The 20,552-nt window shown below is 37.6% G+C and overlaps 1 protein-coding gene across 7 annotated transcripts in view; it reads left to right on the forward strand.

The window, feature by feature from the left end:
• igsf21a (immunoglobin superfamily, member 21a) overlaps positions 1-20,552 on the forward strand; it is a 258,609-nt gene that overhangs the window by 135,118 nt on the left and 102,939 nt on the right. The window contains exon 3 of one of the 7 annotated variants that reach the window (XM_067387241.1): positions 14,220-14,317. The exons of 5 other annotated variants lie outside the window; for them this stretch is intronic. In XM_067387241.1, coding sequence (XP_067243342.1) covers positions 14,285-14,317 — 33 coding nt within the window. In that variant the 5' untranslated portion in view covers positions 14,220-14,284. Of the gene's footprint in view, positions 1-1,341; positions 1,372-14,219; positions 14,318-20,552 lie in introns of those variants that run through there. One more of the 7 variants, XM_067387244.1, reaches the window with a different exon arrangement.

Here is a 20,552-nt window from a genome sequence, read left to right on the forward strand (position 1 = left end):
TCAAATTAATAATATAATTTAATAACCTCTCTTAAACAGAAATTCATGTTAATTTATTAAGTTTTATTCAGATCATTATATTATATTATATTATATTATATTATATTATTATATTATATTATATTATATTATATTATATTATATTATATTATATTATATTATATTATATTATATTATATTATATTATATTATATTATATTATATTATATTATATTATATTATATTATATTATATTATATTTAGTGGTGGGCATAGATTATTAATTTTAATCTAGATTAATCTCACTGTAATTTTGGAATTAATCGAGATTAAAATGGCTCATTTGAATTCTGCCGAAAACATTCAGAATATGTGTGCTACCCAAATAATGACTAAAAGTAATCCGCCATTTTGTCCGACAAAGCAGTCAGGAGTTAGAAGATTAACCTCGGTGGAGTTAAACTTGAAAAATTGTGTATATTGACATCTTTCCGCGTTTGAAACAACATTCATTCTCATGTTCATTCATGTTTATTTGATGCTATAAATGGACTCGTAGAAACAGATGATCGCTTTACGAGCCTCTTGAGCTGAGGCGCTACAGCAATCTGTCACGACACATTAAAGAGCAACAAAACGTTTTTTATTGTTTGAATTTCTTAAAAAAAATGACAGTTTTAAAGATGGGACTTTGTTTAATATCAAAAGTAACCTGCTCTGTCTTGTCTGCCGACGTGTTGTCAGTGTCCTCTTTGCTCCGCGATGTATTTTTCACTGCGTGTGGAGTGACAGCGCCACGGCTTGTCGGACAAAGCAACAGTAACTAAGGGGGGCGGGTCTTTGCAAAGGGTCAATTCGGCTAGGTATACATCCATGCTAAAATATCAAGGTGAAAGTCATCATAGCTTGCATAGTATAGACCCAGCTCCCAACCCAACTTTGAGAATAGATTAATGGCAATATTTTTTTATTGCCCGATAAGAGTCTCACGTTAACGCAGCATGCCGATAACGGACCACCACTAATTATATTATACATATTTTTTTCAATTAGAAAAATAAAATTTCCACTAATAATATAAAATATAATATACAAACTTTTAGACACAGTGGTAAACAAAGGGCTGGTTCATGCTCGATGGTGACATACAGTGTATTTGTGTAACGGTTTTGTCTTGTCATACTGTATGCTGAGATAATGCACAGAGTATGGACTTTACACTGGTGTTTTATTCAGGCAGAGCAGTTTGGCCCTAGGGGCAGAGCTGCAGGGTGGTGATGTAATGCAGTGTTGCTGTCAGTGTGTCACTGTGAGTTTTACCAGTATATCTTCTCATCACAGACTCCCTTGCTAAAACCTACAGTTTATTGAGCTAAGTCATCTGTGTTCCAGGTAAGTGATGTAACATAGTCAGAAAGTGTTCTTCTCACTGGTGTTTTATATATTTATTTATTTGTATCTGAATGTTTTGTTTTGTTTTTACTGCAAAATGCTTTCCCCAAGTGGAATGAAAAGCCAGCAAAGTCTAGCATCTGTCAGTTAAAACAAGTAGAGAGCAGTATGTGATCTATGTCATCAGGATTCTCTCAGCATTCTTTTGAAAATAATGTGTCTCGGTGCTCTTTTAATGAAAGCATATTTTAATGATTTATGTTGTTTGTTTTTTGAGGGTAAAACCATCATCCACTGAGGAGGAGGGGGGTAGGGGGTGGGGCAATAATGAACTGATAAAGACGTTAACAAACTAAAGATGAATTTCAAGTTTCCTGCTGCTAGCATTTAGATAATTAGGACCAAGCCAGGAACTTAATAAATAAAAATGCAACAATTAAAATGTGTCCCAGTTAAGATGAAAGACTGCTGTTAGCCTTGAATTTGTATGGTTTTGTTACTCTTCAAGTATGTTTAACTGTGTACGAAGGGCTCAAATTCTGGCTGGTTAGCATGGCCTTGTTACCCCTGTTGGTTGATGCCGTAACTACACCATTTGCCTGCCAAAAAAAAAAATCTTGTTTTAAAGTGTTTTTGTTTTTTGTTTTTTTTGGTTTGTTTTTTCTCTCCAAAAATGATTTTATTTTATTTTATTTATTTATTTTGATGGTTTGGACAATCTGCAGGTCTTTTAGACCATACTTGGAGCTTATTTTATTTATTTATAAAAGTTAGACATTAACAAAAGGAAATAGACATTAACACCTTTTTGTTTTGTACAGACAGTTCCACAAGTGCTAGTTAGAAGGAAGAATCCTTTTGGCAGAAGATTTGAACTAATCTAGTTGTCGGGTAAAATTAAAGGCATATCCTTGCAAGATTGTCGGCTAAAATTAAAGGCATGTCCTTGCAAGAAAGACAGTAAGATGTTATTTGAAGGTACTATATCTCAATTGTGTTGTAATTCAAGATTTAATCTAAAAAAAGCATGGATGAAAGTACAATTATTGCAATATTTCAGTATATCCTATAAAGTTTGCATAACATAATTATAATTATCTGCTGTCTTTAGCTCTAAATTTTGTGTCTGTTTGTTTCAAGATATGCTTAAGTCACAGGGGGACACTAAAAAGTCAAACAGCACCTCCCAAAATCTTTCCAATCTTTTTCAAGGCTATAATTATGCTTCCGTTGAACTATAATAAGAATAAACCAGATGCTTTCATCTTTCCCTGCTTTTATTTTTCAAAGATATAGCCTATTTTTCTCTGAGAAATTCAGATATTTTGCCACAATAGCACCGCAGCATGGAATCCAGGCTGGCTTCTTCAGGTCTGGATTAACTATGGTCTGGTTAAACTGTTTTTCTCAATGGCGTAATGACTGAACCACCATAAGCCAAGTGGCATCAGAGATAATGGAAATTTCCCTCATTTTCTTCTTTTCTGCCAAACGTATCCAAATTATGAGCACCCTGTGTTTCTTCACATCTTTAATTGTTGACAGCATGCATACTGTGTTGTACACAAGCCATATTATTGGGAATAAGTGCTCGGATGTCCTTTGAGGGCTGTTCCATATCTCACTTCATCATATATTGTTGGCAGTGCAAGTTTTTTTTGTTGTTTGTTTTGTTTTGTTTTGTTTTGTTTTGTTTTTTTTTCCCGTAATATATTTGCATGCTTTCTTAGTGTGAATAGAATTGAGTTTAGATGTATAGATGGCCTTGAGGACTTCATAATGGCTTTGTTCAAATTTTCGGCTGTGGAGAGGCAGGAAGAATAAGATTCAGCATAATTAAATTCCGAGGAAATGGTGATTTTCTGTCTCTCATGCCTTTCTCATAAAATCTGTTTCACATTTGAATGTATTTTGTCCCTTTCGAGACACTAAAGCCCTGTCTTTAATGATCTGCCATTCTCTTGATATGAAAGGGCGGGAGCAGAATGACATGCAACATATGACACTAATGCAATTATTCATTGATTCTAGAAAGATTCCCAAGAGGCTTTGAAGTTATTGCCAGGCAGTGAGGGCATCGCTAACCATGGGGCTCATCCATAAACGAGACATTTTTGGTCTTTTCAGCGATGGGCCCCTAGTTGCAGCGTTTAATGCAATTTTGATGGTCTTGTAATCTGTGACAAAATCAGCCTGTTAGCTGAAACGGACCCTTTTGCATTAGATTGGCTGCTCGGGTTGCGTTTGATCATATTGATCTGCAAATGTTTTTGCCAAGCATGAATGAGATTTATAACAGCAGCCAACTGCCAGCCTCATCACCAGAGTTTTCTCAATTAAAAAAGTTGCATGTCCTAATCTCATTCCAGACCTTCCTTGACACAGCAGTCTTGACATGTACACCGATGCGCTAAATCAGTCAGCTGCAGATGTGGGTGAGGAGACTATCTGTGCTGGTCCCAGCTCCCAGATCACGTTGTTATCACTGTAATAGGCCTGATCAAATCAAGCTACTCCAGCTAATACTGTCAACTGGGTGTCTCATATCACAGCTCAGCGCTGCTACCGGGTAAAGCATGTATACCATTTGACAGAGTTTTGTGGTGCAGCCGAATCCAGCAGTGCTTGCTAGAATATTTTGGATGTCAGCAATGTGGTGCAGTGGTTTGCTTTAGAGTTTGAGTGCTCATATGGGTGATGCACTGTAAAACATCTAACTTGTCAGACAAACTCTGTTGTATTGGTTGAATAAACAATCAAATGTAGAAAAATGGGTAACAACCAATTCTCACTATTAAATAGTTGCTTATTTGCATGCATATTACTAGGATACTGGCTCTTTATTAGTACTTATAAAGCACATATTAATGCCTTATTCTGCATGATCATATTCTACATCCCTTAATCCTACCCTAAACCTAAACTTAACAATTACCTTACTAACTATTAATGAGCTTAATTAGGAGTTTATTGAGGCAAAAGTCAACTTGGTTAATACTGAGAATTGGACCTTAATCTAAAGTATGACTGAAAAATGAAAAATGAAAAATTTTACGCAGTTTAGTGTGAGCAGCTTAAAATATTAAATAGTAAAGACAAATAAAACATTATTTTTGAGTTTACAGAACTTGTTATATTATGTCAGACCAACTTTAATTAAGCTGACACATCAAATCTTTCAAAATTTGAGCATACTCAAAGTCCTGAAGCTGGTTGCTTCCAGTTTTCTCAACTTATGTTTTTCACAGTGTGCAGGATGGAGTTTGTTTGTTTTTTAATTAATTTTAATTGTTTAAACAAGCAACTATGAGAAATGCAGTACATTATGCTATATTGCGGAACATTTAGTTGAGGTTCTCCTGAACTTTTCACTCTGCTTGTTTGATGGGTATCTTTCAGTGATTCTTCCTGCAGGTTTCATTGTTATGCAAGTAGATAGGGACAAATGAGTCATTGAATAATTCATTCATCTGATTTGTTCAAACACTGATTCATTCAGGAACATCATTTTAGAGTGTTGCTTGGAGATGCGTGCAGGTTATAAAACAGTGGAGATGATTGTGGGTTTCAGCACTCCCCCCACTTACCATCACAAACATCAATAGTGGAGTCATTCAAGTTCCTGGGCACTACCATCTCTCAGGTCCTGAAGTGGGACAGTCTACCCACATCGACCCGGCAGAGGTTTGTACTTCCTTCACCAGCTGAAGAAGTTCAACCTGCCACAGGAGCTGCTGATACATTTCTGGCCATCTTTGAGTCTGTCCTGTGTTCATCTATAACTGTCTGGTTTGATTCAACCACCGAATCAGACATCAGAAGAGTACAACGGACAGTCAAGACTGCTGAGAGGGTTATTGGTGCCCCACTGCCCAACCTCCAAGAACTGAGAAACGCCTTCAGAGTGAGAAAAAGGGCTAGGAAAATCACTTTGGATCCCACTCACATCCAGCCCACCTTCTCTTTGACCTGTTGCCCTCTGGCCGGCCCTACAGAGCACTGACCACCGAGCACCAGAACAGCCAGACATAAGAACAGCTTTTTTTTTCTCCTCAGGCTATATTCCAACTGAAAAATACAAAGCAAATCTTAGGATTGCACATCTGTAAATAACATCTCAAAACTGTACATCTGTAAATAGCATACTGACACAGTGGTTTTGTTTGGAACTAGGCCTATATTTTCATTGGAGGAGCAACACTTGATAAAGTAACTGGCAATATGTGTCTAAAATATTAACTTATTGCCTATTAAGTTGTAATTGTATCACAGTTGTGCTGTTGGAAAAATGCACTCTATCTCATGCAATATTGCACACAAAGCTTAATTTTGTTTAGTAAGTGAATAATGATGAATTCAGTTTACTGATGAATTCAGTTCAGTGAAGGATTTGTCAGACTTAACCTGTCATATAAGCTGTTTCTTTGAGAATCATGCTGCACTGAGTGTTTTTGATTCACTTTAAAGAACCAGATCTTAAGAGCCATTAATTCGGGAATTGGGCTATACATGACATCTTGTACAGATGGCTCACTTAAATTCACAACCAAAATATGATTTTATTTTTATGGCACAGAATTTTCCGTGCAGAAAAAAACTGTCAGTAATAGCTGTTAAATTCAATAGTGAAGAGTGCTGGAGTACACAAAGCTTTCCAAATGGTCTCAAGTGTGATTCACTTTCACAACAACCAAACAAACCGAACACTGACACCAAAGTCTTTAGCATAAAAGCACCTTTATTCTGATTTTTACTTGCACGCCCTGATTTATTGTCTCAATCAGGTATGGTAAACACATCATTTTGATTTATACCACTCCTGTCCTAATGAAAGGGCTGCCGTGGAATGAGAATACGAGCATTCACCGTAGCACGCCGTTTACCGATTCAATTACCTCAGTCACATCCTCGCATAAAAGCCAGAGATACATAAACATCAGAGAAAATTCATAGTATCGGATAAATCTGTCAAAGGCCTCCTTTAAGCCGTTTTTACAGGCTGTTAAAGTATCTTAGACGCAGGCCATTTTTCCCTCGCTATCAGGCTAGAGCCATAAATGAATGGTAACATCTAAAAAACCCCTGATGAATCAAATTCAGAGAAGTGAAAGGAAGATGAGCTGAGATATGAAGATAGGGCCGTGGCGTCAGCCTCTCCTGGTGAAGAAAAGCTCGATTGATTTGTTGTGGAAGCCTGCGTGTTCCAAGGCCCTTGTATCCCCAAAGGTGCCTGTTGGAAAACATTGCCACCACCATCAAATACACTCTCGGATAGAATTGATTAGACGAGAACTTAATGTGTGTTCAGGGCATTGTGATGGAGGCTATTTGAAAACACTTGAGCTTCTCCATCCATTGTCCTGATGCTGCACAAGTTCTCAAGATAGAAAAAGCTTTCAGGAGAGCTGATGTTTATGTGCTCTTTATTATTGGTGTACCTGTGGTTCAGCAAAAATATGAGAATTGATGAGAGTAAGGTGAGATCAAGGATTCTTTAGATGTCTGAAAAAAACTTCAAAGTGCTGTACAGATGGAGGAGAAGTGTCTTAGCTCATGTTGTTTTTCTGCTTCCTAACCATTCTTTCCGTTCCAATAGTCCTTGAGTTGAAAAAAAGCAACATGGTGAGGTGCTCATTTGAACATTCAGGAATATCTATTGTGCCATCTGTTGTGTGTGTGTGTGGCAGATGCTCATTTCATGTTTTCCCCCACGTGTTGACATAAACGACCAGACACCCTTGAGGTATTGATATACTCTGTATAGCACAGAAAGACAAAGGTTTATAAAGGTGAGTTTTATATAACACACATCCAAATCACAAGAATAATGTTGTATTTCTTTTGCATTGCACAGTTAAATGATACATGGGATAGGGGGATTTTAAGACTTTTTCTAGGCCCTTTCATGTATTTCTGAGAGTTGTTTTTTTTTTTTTTTTTTTTTCTTAACTTTTGATTCTTTTTGAGTGATATCTCTAAAGAGAATTAGGCGCTTTAGAACATTATCTGACTTCACATTTTAAGGTCATTGGGATTTTATGATGCAACTGACCTTTGTTAGATTCCACAGTAAGGTGCGAAGGAGCCAAGCACAGTTTTATTCACTCAGCACACGCTACAAGGCTGAGGATTGTCAGTCTTTGATGTTTTAAGTCTGTGACTAGTCTGGGAACAAAAAGCAGAGTGTGCTCATCGCTGGCATTCTTTTAGTTCTGACCTGCAGTTGCTAGGTCAGATTCTGATCTGATTTTAAACTGTGAAATTTGTTTTCAAACTGGATTCAAATTGGAAATTGAAAAAAACTGACATTGCAATATTTGTTTCTGCAATATAAATTGTGTTTTTAAAAAAATACAGACATTTTCACCATATTACTTGAAAGAATTGTTCTGAAATCATTAGGGTGATTTTGTAAGGGAGTGCAGAGAAAATAATAATGATAATATGCTTTTTAACGCTAACCATCTATTTAGAGCTGGATAATTTTGAAAAAAAAAAAAAAATAAACAAAATAATATAAAAATATGTGTCTCTCCTCCCCGAGAACCATTATTATTTTGGATATTTGGCCTGGATGCTCCGGAACAGAAGTCTCTCCCTCCCAGCCAGCTAGCCAGAGCTACCCAAAAAGCTCATCCAGAAACCAGAGCCGGAGAACATAACAGCCATAACAGTTCAGTCGACGCACGCTGGTCAGTCCATCGCAGAGCCAGGAGCGGACCTAGACCTGATAGATCTGTGGTCTGCGGATACAGTTCCCACCCAAGTCCCCACCCTCGAATCCTTGTCTTCATGGCCGGTCCCGTCCAGATATTTGGATGCTCTGGTTCTGTCCGGGGAGAGGGCAGAGAACAACCAATGAAGCACAGACATAGAACACACTCATTATACAGAATAATGAATAATAAAATATGAACACAGAGAAAAATGACAACAAACTTCCAAGCACAAGGAGGAAATGCGAAGGAATATTTAATAGGGCTAATAATAGGCTACTTTGGTTACATTTACAAGCACTGCACTCTCAAAATCAGTCTTTTGTCTATTAGAATAATCGTGTCATTGCATTTATATTGGCTACACCACTGAATCAGTGAACAAGACTTGATGAAATATGTGTGCATACACTGTGCTGGTTCATGTTTGGTGCAGGAGAATATGTGAAATATGTCTATAAAAACTTTAAACACGGATGATTTATTCTGTATGAGCTATGATCCATGTGGCTAGTGTTGTTAAACACAATGCAGAGCTCCGCGCTGAAACCGATCATATGTGCGCTCCGTGTGTAATTCATAACAATTGTATTATTCATGTGTTCGTATTCAAACTCCATTTCAGACTGCATCGCGGACAAAATACAAACAACATTCATGTGCTTGCTGTGCCGAGGGAAGCATACTTTTGTGACATTTGAATTCTCTGCTGTAATGCGATCTCATGCGAACATATTTTCCATTTGTGCTGGTAGATTACAGCAAAACAATCCACATGCACCCAAACCTCTGGTCTGGTCGCGTCACAGGAAAACGCATTTTTTTGGATAGCACTGAGGAAACAACTATACGACCCATGTCTCTGAAGACCGAGCCGCGAGAGAAGTGATACGTCCTCATGCATAATACCGCAATTATAATCAACAGTGCATTGATTGGATTGAATGAGCTTCTCGTCATGAATAAATACAGAAACTATTGACGTCAGCATGTTCGACCAGCCCATACTTGGAGCCAACCAGCACTCTGGATCTTGTCGGTAGTACATGATGACATCAGATTTTGTGACGTTGCTCCGACTTTGCTTTTTAAACCGGAAGACCGAAATTGCTCTGAAAAATGCAAAAATAACGACTTTTAAATAAAATTAATGAGTACCTTTAGTGTTTTCAATGATGTGCATCCTATACAAATCTGTTAACAGCTCAAAAACAGCTGTGTTCTGGGGTTTCATGACCCTTTAAGTGCCACCGTGGTGCCTGTGGCCAACTCCTCCAGGCTTCTATATATCACCAGCTCCACGCCCTCCACCAAAGCCTCCACTCTCTTATTCACTATTAAACCATCTTTGTTTCATCACCACTCTCGTTGTGTGCTTTCCACAGCCACAAGACCTTTATCTACATCTAAAGAAAGATGCATGGGGTTTTTTTAGCAAAAAATAAATAGAAAACACTCAGAAACCAACAGTTCAATCTCCCCAGTTTCCCCCAAGAACAGGCATGAATTCTCTGACAGTGGCTAAGGTCAGTGATGTCTTACTCACCAAACAAAGTGTACATCTTAGCATCTATTTCCTCCTATCAGCCTTGGCACTCGGCATGAAATCTGACTCACCGGCGCTGACTCACTCTATAAGACATTATTTCTTGATTCACTCAAGCATGTAAGTGTGTGATGTAAAACATGCTTTGCGGGATGGCAGTTTGTCCTATCTGGGCTGGCTTTGTCATTGTTTTTTTATTTTTTTTATTTTCACTGGTTCAGTGAAATTAATTGCTTCTGCACTGGGAGGAAAAGAACTATAAAGTGCAAGTATCAATAGCATTAGCCATTCCAAAGTAACCTGTACAGCTCCTATGGCCTTGAACGCTGTACATGGTCGTAAAATGTTGATTATACTGTAGGCTAACCATCAACTGCAGCCTGATCGTTGAAGTGATTGCTTTTTTTTTTTTTTTTTCAGTTTAAATATAAATATCCCTTTTTAAGTCATGAAGTAATTTTATCACATTGTATTGCATATACTTCTCTAATTAAATTAATATTCTAGGTTAATATTCAGCTTGGTTAGGCTGAATTGAAAATATTAAGAAGAATTCTGATTTCCACAAAAAAAAAAAAAAGAAATGCTAGAGCCTCCTTTTCTTAAAAAAAGAGTCTGGTTACAATGAGAAGATTGGTGTGGAAGTGGATGGAGTCAATTCGTAAACATTGCAATAATCACTGTATCAATAGTGTGGCTACAAGATGTAAACAATATGCACTAAAAACACTAACCTTTACTAAAATTTTAGTTGGTTCAGTTGTACAACTTTGTTGCCATAATACAACACAACACCATAAAGCCTAAAATTGTAAAATCACTGTAAAATAAAAAAATAAAGATCATGTAAAAAATATTGTGTGTATGTTTGCATATACATTTTTATTAGGGCTGGGACAATACATCGATTCTCGATTTGCGATACAAAGAATCTGGAGCGATTCTTTTATTTTCCGATGTGTTGTGATTCTCTCTCGAATCGATTCTAAGCACTCTTCTTCATGAGCATTTGAGTGTGCGGTTAAAACCTAGCCTACAACACCATCTGCTGTTAAAACTAAGCTCAGAATCGAAAAGAGAATCAATCCAGCCCTAGTTTTTATAATTATATTGTAATCATAACTTCCCCATTTCTGCTTTTAAGTCCTCCAACAATTACCCCATTCACTTCCATTATAAGTGCTTCAATGTCTCCTTGTTTTATCATTTATTATTATTTTACTATGGTGCCTCATCCATGACATGTGGGGAAAAAAACATGTACATTGTGGCCATGACTTATTAATATGTCAGCACGTTTTACTTAAGCCTTCCCTTGTTTTAAGTTAATCATGCTCACGGTATAATAATTTGTTCCCTCCTTTTATTGTGGCCACACTATAATAATTTGTTGTTTTAGTTTAACAAAACGAGAGAACAAATTGGTACAATGTGGCCATGATTTACTAAATCAAGGGAATGAATTAAGAGTCAGAAGAAGAAGAAAACATTCTTAATTCATGGCCACAATATATGTATTTTGTCATGTGTGGGACTCTATGCCACAAATGCCACTATGCACTATGCCACAAATGTTATCAGCTGAGCTCAAGTTTTACATTTATTAATAATATTCATAATTGAATGTACTTGCACACTGTAAAATCATATAAATTGAATTAAAGATTTTCCCCCAAATATGCTATTTAAATGAGAAAATTAAAGTCACTGATTACAGTGACCTCTTTGACTGCAAGAACAAGAATGTGCAAGGTGTTGCAGAGGGTCAAAAGAAAAAGAGCGAGCTAGTCTGTGTTTCTGAGATATAACAAGTGGAAAAAATATGTATGTTACACTTCAGCATCAATGACAATACAGTTGTATTTTCTCATGGGACAAAAGTTTGTTCAAGGGATCTTTGGACTGTCTGATTTGATTTGCTGTGAAACTGCGGTTGTGCCACTTAGGACATCTGACATGGCGTAATAGCATAGCGGTCATCCTCCCTGAACTTGTTCTGGCAGATAAACAAAGACAGATTCTCAAGTGCAGAGCACATTTCGCCATTCTTCTCTCGTTTCCCACTCTCCCACAGCTTCCTCGACGTTCTACATTTGGCATAGCACAATGCAGCTGAAACAGATCCAGGGCAGGGAAAAGCAGTTGATATTGCAGTTTCTGTTGGTAAATAATACATGTCTCCCCTCTCTCTCTCTCCCTCTGGGCCGGTGTGGTGCCACGTTGTAGTAGTGAGAGTGATTTATTTAGTGTCTTGGAGGGGCACTCAGGATAGCTTTTCATTATTGCTGCAAGCCTTGCAAGGGACAGTTAGTTAGTCCCATTCCTCGAGGGTCATGTTTCTTCTGTTTCTGTATCTTCTGGATTATGCACTTTATCACGTATCACCCAGATGCTTTACGTATCGATTCTTCATAGAGCCATTAACCTTTGAGAAAACAACAAAGCTTGAGCTGTTACGAGTGATGTCTCAATGACAAGCGACATGTTATTAAATCTTACCACACCGCTGCCTTTTTAAGCCGTCATTCTAACTGCAATGGAACTTCACATGTGATTGATTTAGAACGGTCTGTGTAGGCAGCAGTTACGTGTGTCGTGAAACAGCACTGTTTTACAGTAGCGCATGGATGACTCGACTTATTTCAGTAGATAGTTTGGCATTAGCATGTCGCTAAGCCAGTTCATTTTTTAAAAAAATCAATTTTTAATTTGATTAAACTATTTATTTATTTTTTTTTATTTAAAGGGGACCTATTATGCCCCTTTTACAAGTTGTAATATAAGTCCTACCCAAAATGTGTCTGTGAACACATTGCAGTTCTTCATCATCATGAAAGTTTATTATCTAAATGCGTTTTAAAGCCATATTAGTCTAAACTTCTGATATATCTTTTTTCTGAGCGCACATACCCGAAGCACGCACACAGAAAGATGGATGTCAGACAGTGCTTCCTGTGAATATTAAACTAAGCTCTCTTGTTCTATGAGACTGTTGAGGATTTATAGGGAAAAAAGGAGTGTGTAGATTTTTATGATTATAGTGTGGTTGTGTACACACACTGCCGACACATTTATGTCCAAGCATCATGTAAAAGTGAATTTTGCATAATAGGTCCTCTTTAACAATGTGCAAAAAGTATAAAATTCTAATAAGCATAAAACATTTTTGAAATTTTTGTTATAGTATTTGTTTACTGTATATCTGGCACTGTTTCTATAAATATAATAGTCCTTCCTATAAATAGTCTTTTATCTTATATATTTAAGCCCTGAGTTTAGTTCGGTCCATTGTCCTGTATCGTATTTGAGTTTTAGCCACAGCTATTACGTTTTTGTACTCCTGCGATGCCTGTATTTTGGTGGATCTTCTTTGTTATGTTTACATTTTAATCAGATGATCTTAAAGGTGCCCTAGAACTTTTTGTCTAAGGTGTCTCCTGAATGTGAAGTTTCAGCTCAAAATACCCCATTAGATTTTTTTTTTAATTCCTTTTTTTAACTGCCTATTTTGGGGCATAATTAGAAATGAGCCGATTCAGGGTATGTGGCCCTTTAAATCTAGTGCTCCACGCCCCAAGAGCTCGCGCTTGCCTTAAACAACATAAAAAAAGTTCAAACAGCTAATATAACCCTCAAAATGGATCTTTACAAAGTGTTCGTCATGCAGCATGTCTAATCGTACAGTGTTTATTTTGATGCTTACATTGATTCTGAATTAATTTGAGGCTGTGCTCCGTGGCTAAAGGCTAATGCTACACTGTTGGAGAGATTTATAAAGAATGAAGTTGTGTTTATGAATTATACAGACTGCAAGTGTTTAAAAATGTCTTGTCTCCGTGAAAACAGTAAGAAATGATGTTAACTTTAACCACATTTAACAGTACATTAGCAACATGCTAACAAAACATTTAGAAAGACAATTTACAAATATGACTAAAAATATCATGTAATCATGGATCATGTCAGTTATTATTGCTCCATCTGCAATTTTTCGCTGTTGTTCTTGCTTGCTTACCTAGTCTGTTGATTCAGCTGTGCACATCCAGACGTTCTGCCCTTGTCTAATGCCTTTCATCCAGATGTGAATACTGGCTGCCCTTGTGTAATACCTCAATCATGGGCTGGCATATGCAAATATTGGGAGCGTACACCCCGACTGTTACGTAACAGTCGGTGCTATGTTGAGATTCGCCTGTTCTTCGGAGGTCTTTTAAACAAATGAGATTTATATAAGAAGGAGGAAACAATGGAGTTTGAGACTCACTGTATGTCATTTCCATGTACTGAACTCTTGTTATTTAACTATGCCAAGATAAATTCAATTTTTGAATCAAGGGCACCTTTAAGATCCACCTCTCCCCGCTCCTCCATCTTCTTCGACTGACTTGACAACTGTGATTTTGTATATGTTTGTATGTATTTTTGTATTGAACTAACAATAAATGAGCATTAAAATACAGCAGTTTTTATAACAGTCTAGCTGAAATGTATTCTGGGATTATCTATTAGCTGTACTACATGCAATGATGCCTTATGATGTTTGCCTTGGGACAGCATAATTATTCCTTCAAATGCATCCAATGTAGGCAAGTTTTGGAAAAGAGCCCTGGTGTGTGGGGTTGAAGATTTAGGCCAGAAGAAGCCCAACAGCATGAAACACTTGAATAACACCCATTTTCTGATGGTACGCTCTTTATTTTTCCTTCCTATCCTTCCTCTCTTTTTTATGTGGGTTTTCTCTCTTTCAGGCTGTGATTCTTGCATATACAAGTTTCTGTTCCCTGGGCATGTGCACGGCGAGGAAACAATAGCTTTCTTCATGCTTTCATTTTGACAGCCCCTCTTGCCCGCTGCAGACTCCAAGAGAGGCACTCTACATGAAGACGCTGAATAATGAGAGAAGATATGCGGTAGTGAGTGGAAGTAGGGAGATTTAGAAGGGAGTATCCGTGTACCCTGTGCCTCCATCTCTCTTCTACACCACCGTGTGAATGCCGTCACTTGGTTTAATAAGCCACACCGCTTGATCACAGGGCCTTGAAATCCCCTCAGCCCAAAAGCTTCGTTTAAACGTGCCTCATGATTCATTCCATCGTCAGAACGATAATGAGAGGTTTGTGGTGAGCACGCTCGGTTTTTAAGCACTTCAAAAGTTGCAAGCATCAAGGCCGTGTCCTCTGTCTCCAATGCCACAAGAACGTAAACATTTATGCCTCGACATGCTCCCCAGTGTTCCCCACTCCAACCAGAATCCATTAGCCCACATTTTTCTCAGCAGCTTTCTACACCACAACTGCTTAAGCAAGCTTTCCCAGACAGTTTCGTGTCTGGACAACAAATTAGCTGCCGCAAGAGACAGTGGGGGTTTTGGAAGCAGAACAACACAAAATATTTAGGATCGTGGGGATTGCTGAGATATAACAAGAGTGTGTTTTGATGTCAAAATGGCCGCCGATGAGGAAGAGATCCTTATACCAGCTTGTCGCTTTTGTTTTGTGTGAATGTGACTGGCAGCATTATAAATCCTAACGTGACATGGTCTGAAAATTGAATAGGCATGGACCATTGTGACCTAAGATATCCTGTGTGCTTTAGCTGCTGGGAACATCAAGTTCTTGTTGTGTTTTTGTTCTTTTAATGGTGAAGTCAAAGCTATTACAGCTTTCCTTTCTGTGTCAGGAGCATAAAATGTGTCTTTGGAGAGTGAAAATTACCCATGCATTTTTACTCCTGCGTCTAAACTCTGGGGTTTTTATTATTATTATTATTTTTTTAATTTTTTTTTTTTTTATTATTTATTTACTGTTGTTTTCTGTCTCTCTTAATTCACTTGTTTTTTGTTTTTTTTTTGTGAGGGAAGGGACAATTATGTATGCAGATTGGTTAAATTTGTGTGTGTTTGTATAATAAATAGATTATTTAAAGTAAGATGTTGCTAAGCTATTACTTGTATTTATATTTTATATGCTTTAATTAATCTTAGTTAATGTTGATTTCAGGATTGTTAAAATCAGATGTATCTGTTCATATTATTTAATGGAACTGAGCTAACATGAACAATGAACAGTCATAGTTTTATTTACAACTGATTTTAATAATCCTGAAATCAACATTAACTAAGATTAATAAAAGTATAAATAAAAGTATTTTCACTGCACTCTGCAATGATAGCTTAGCAACATCTTACTTTAAATAGTCTATTTTTATTTATTTTTTTATAAATATATTTCATTTCATTTATTTATTTATAAAGCACAAATAAACACAACAATAGTTGACCGTGCTGAACAGGACAAATATAAAATATATAAGAAGAAAAAGGCATGGAAATAAAACATAGTTAAGATAAGTTAAATAATTTATTTATTTATACAAAAAGTCATTTATTTGTGTGATTTTGTTTTATTAATTATTTTATATTGGATTGTTAGCTTAGCAACACATTAAAGAAAAAGTCAATGTTTAATTACACATTGTTTTATTGGATGTTGAACTAAAAGTTCATTATTCTAGCAGTTTTTGTTACAGCCAGTTTTCTTCACTAATACTTTTCAGTTTTGAATGGTGTTCTTTTATTTCATATTGACTATCCTTTTCTCTCTGTCTATCATTTATTTTCTATTTTCATGAGAAAAGGAGGATCATAAATTATGTTTGCAAAGGAAAATGCCAAGCGTGCCACATGTCTCCTCAGAGACTTTAATATAAATATGCCTCAGAAAACCCAAGATATTATATGTCCTTAAAACATGCTACAAACACACGAGTAAATTTACATAAACAGGAGAAATGTACTGGCATAAAGTGAGGAAAACAGAAATAGATTACAATGTTTTATTGTCAAAGTTACAAGGTAATCAAATAGAATTCAAGGTGAAATAAATAAGGCACATAAAAACAATTAGTCCGAGTCAAAAGAGATGCTCTTCTTGTGAAGGACGTCAACACAGCACTTCTTCGGCTGTGACTAAGGACTCATTATGCATTTCTGACAGCAGCATGGCTGACGATCTATCCACAGGCTATGGCATTTCCTTCTTTTTTTCCATAGTGTGGGAATAGGACATTAAGTTGAGCCCCGTAGGGAAATTACTGTGAGGCTACAAACCCATATCACAGAATGCAAATACACCGCACGTCTCAAACGTGAAGGGACAACAAATTTGACTGGCACATTGAATGGTGCACCTGGAATAATCTCAGTAGCACTAGCCTGACAGTGCTAATTAACAGCGTCTGGGTAAACATCTGAGTTTCATTGGTTAACCTGTTAGACTGCTCAATCTGTACTCATGTAAACTGCCACAAACAATTAATATTCTGTTAAACCTGTCAAGCTTGTGCACTCTGAGAAGTCAGCACACTCAAGTCCAATATTGTTAATTAGCGTCTTGCCACCAGAGAACAATTATTTTAATCAAGGCAGAGTCTATAATAGAGGTAGATTGGGAGAAGTGGTAGTGCTCTAGGTGCTGTGCTAGAACACGTTTACACAATCCTACCTACTTCTGCAAAACAGCCATTTTATTAGGCGCTAAAGTGTCCAACTGAGTGCTCAATGTGGTAGGGTGCCATTTAAAGAATTTACCTGGTATGTGTCAGAAAGCTGTGATGCTTTAACAACTGCAGGGTTGCGCATTCAATTTTAACATTATCAAAAATATCTGTATGTAGGAAGGCAGAGAAAAAGATCTGAAAACATGGCCCCTCGAAGAGATTTCACTTTGTACTAGTGAAAACTCCAGCACAACAAACTCCGTATAGGAAGCCACGAAGGGTGAACGCAGTATTTGCACTGAATTTCAGAAGGTCGAAGATGATGTGTGTATATTAAGTAATTGGTAACATGCTGTGGACAGTAAATTACTTGCCTGAGGTAAATGTAAAGCTACATGAGATATTAATCTCAAGCTGTTTTATTGATGTCTATCCGCAGTTGAATGTTCAGTCTATAGTGTTTCATCACCATCTAATGGTGTTCCAGCAGAATACAGCGTTTTCAGTAATTTTCACGGATTCGTATAAATGGGGATCATTTTGACAATGGTGTCATCTGTACGCAGAAAATTCAAACGACGTTGTTGTGTAAACGTACCCTATCTAGATCGTCTGTTCTTCTTCTTCTGTGCCTTGTCCTGTTGTGGCAGTTAGCAAACAGCATTGCATTAGCGTTGCAACAGCACACGCCCCCTTCTGGATTGCAGTGTGGATCGAATACATGTACCGGTAGACAATGTTCCCTCTAAGCTGTGCACGTGCGCGGCCGCGCACTTCTGAAGTCGCGCAGAAAAAATTATTGCTGCGCAGGGAACAGACATGAAAATAATGTGTGGGGAAATCCATTTGATTGTAGTAGTTTAAATGAGAAATAATTGCAGTGCTCTGGACAACCGCTATAGAGTTATTGTCGCTATAGAGTTATTGTCGCTATAGAGTTAGAAGCGGTGAATGCGGTTTACAGGTTTCATAGAAAGAGAACGATTGAGCACGTGTGAGCTGGCTGGCCCTGAGCCAAATCAGTCGCGGTAAGAATACTGTAATGTTTGCGGACTAAATACCTCAATACGAGAGGCAACGCAAAATGAAAAGAAATGTGAAATAAAACGTCACGAATGATGGGCACAGAATGTTAACAAAACTCTGAGACAATTACAAGCACACTCCCACCACAAGTGTAGCTTGTAAACTCAAAATACATCAGTGAAATACCTATTGTTTAGGGCTCCTTGCCATGAAAAATCTCGAAACCTCCTGGTATATAAAATCTGTGAAATTCATAAGCAATAAACATGTAATTTTGATGGTTTAACACTGTTGCTAATATCTGACTGTATAAAAACACATTATGGTTGTTTCAAACCATCATTGTAACTGCTCATATTATAAAGAACTGAACTGTCCTGCAGGAGGACAGAAATTATTTTTTAATATAATTTCTTGGTAAAGACTGGTACAGTTAATACAGCTACAGTATGTGAAAAAATCTCAAGTAACCTAAAATGTGCTTAATTTAGTGACTGAACTGCTTGTTTTCAAACATATTATTTAATAAATCACTAAGTTACATCAAGGGTCAAATAAAATAGAAATGGCACATTAAAGTTAAATGTTACAGTTGCATGATAAAACCATTTTTTGTGTGTGTTTACAGTGATTGTACAGGTCTGATATAAAGTATGTTTTTGCTCAGGTGGCCAAAATGTGCGCTCAACAGAGAAAAGTTTTGCTCAGCGAGAAAAAAAATTAGAGGGAACATTGCCGGTAGACCCCTAATACATACGGTTCCTGTCAAAAGTTTGGGATGTTTCTGAAAGAAGTCTCTTATGCTCACCAAGGCTGCATTTATTTAATCTCAAATACAGTAAAAACAGTAATATTATAAAATATGGATCAGCAGGGGCCAATCAGCTTGTGCCATACGGTACTGATGTGATTGCTTGGAGATTGCTTGCATGTAAAGGAACAGGATCAATTTAATTGAACTTTATTTATTTATTTATTGAAAGCTTTGTTATTGAACCACTTGGAGACTAGAGGTATTTTTTGTAAACAATTTTTTTGTAAAGCCCAGTTTACACCTGGTATTAAGTTCACACTTGTAGTTCAGTTCGTTTGGTTCATTTGGTCCGGACCAAAGCAGAAAAAAAAAACATTTAGTCCTGGTCCGATTAGCATTCAGATTGGCAATTTAATCACCGAACCAAAAGATATTGAACCTAAAGGCCCAGGGATACATTCACAATTTGATTGGTCGGATTTTATGACGTATTGCCTATTTTGAGACAGAACTTACCGAACATCCAAAACAATGCTGTTTTCTGAGGTAAATGCACTCGTTGTGTATGTGTAACGGTGCATAGTCTGCGTGTGATGGTATTTTGGCCAGCTGGAAACTCGTGAGGAGCTTATAAAATGTGTAAAGTAGTCAAAACAGCGGCAGGAATCCATTCGTCATACACACACAAACGGTCTGCTGCGTGGAGACGCGCGTCTGATGCCTGTCATGGGCAAAATCGCGTCTATGACGAGATAAACCAACATGCGTGAGGTTTCTGTCCTTTTTAGGGTCTCGTCTTCCTGTTTTTGGTTCGGTTACATGTCTTGGGTCCGTATTGCGTTCATATATCATTCGAACCACACCAGAGTTCGTTTGGAAGTGGACCGAGACCCATCTTTTCAGCGGTCTCGGTCCGCTTGTTTGGTGAGCACCAGGGTTCGGATGGCAGCGTTCACATATGTTCAAATGAACGGCACTAACCGAGCAATCGCACCAGGGTTCGTTTTAATCGAACCAAACATGACAAGTGTGAACGCACCTTAAGATGTGTTTTGGTTGACTGGATCACAAACAGACGAGGGAGACACATTCACCTTGAGTTTTACTCCATCTCTATTCTCCACTTTCAACCACTTCTGTCCTGATTTCTTCGAGGGGAGGGCCTATGGGTAGGTAAATGTATGGGTTTTTCGGATCTTTCAATCTAATGGACACAATAAGCTAATGCAATTTACATATGAACGAGACCGGAGATGACGAAAAAACATACAGAGAACAGCAGCTTTCGACCCAAGGCGCAGCGCAAGTGTGTTTGCTAGTTTGCGTCCGGCGCCGTTCGCGGTTTCCCGTTCAGCGCCACGTCCTTAAATTAGTAAATGCATTTGTGTCAGTTAGTGCTGGTCTAAAAAAGAGGTGTGTTCAGGCGCATTGCCGGCGCATTGCTATTTTAAGGAGCTGAAAATAGACTGCGCCATAGACCAACTCAAACCTGGTCTAAACTCTAAAGTCAATGGCGCAATATTTTTTGTTAGAGCGCGTTGGTAGAAACTGCGCCTCTGGGCGCGTCCACAGTGCGCGTTGACTTTGCTTATTACACACAGGGATGCGCATCACACAAACATGCCAAATATTAAAAACAAAA

This window comes from Chanodichthys erythropterus, chromosome 6 (genome assembly GCF_024489055.1).
Source record: "Chanodichthys erythropterus isolate Z2021 chromosome 6, ASM2448905v1, whole genome shotgun sequence".
Classification (NCBI taxonomy): domain Eukaryota; kingdom Metazoa; phylum Chordata; class Actinopteri; order Cypriniformes; family Xenocyprididae; genus Chanodichthys; species Chanodichthys erythropterus.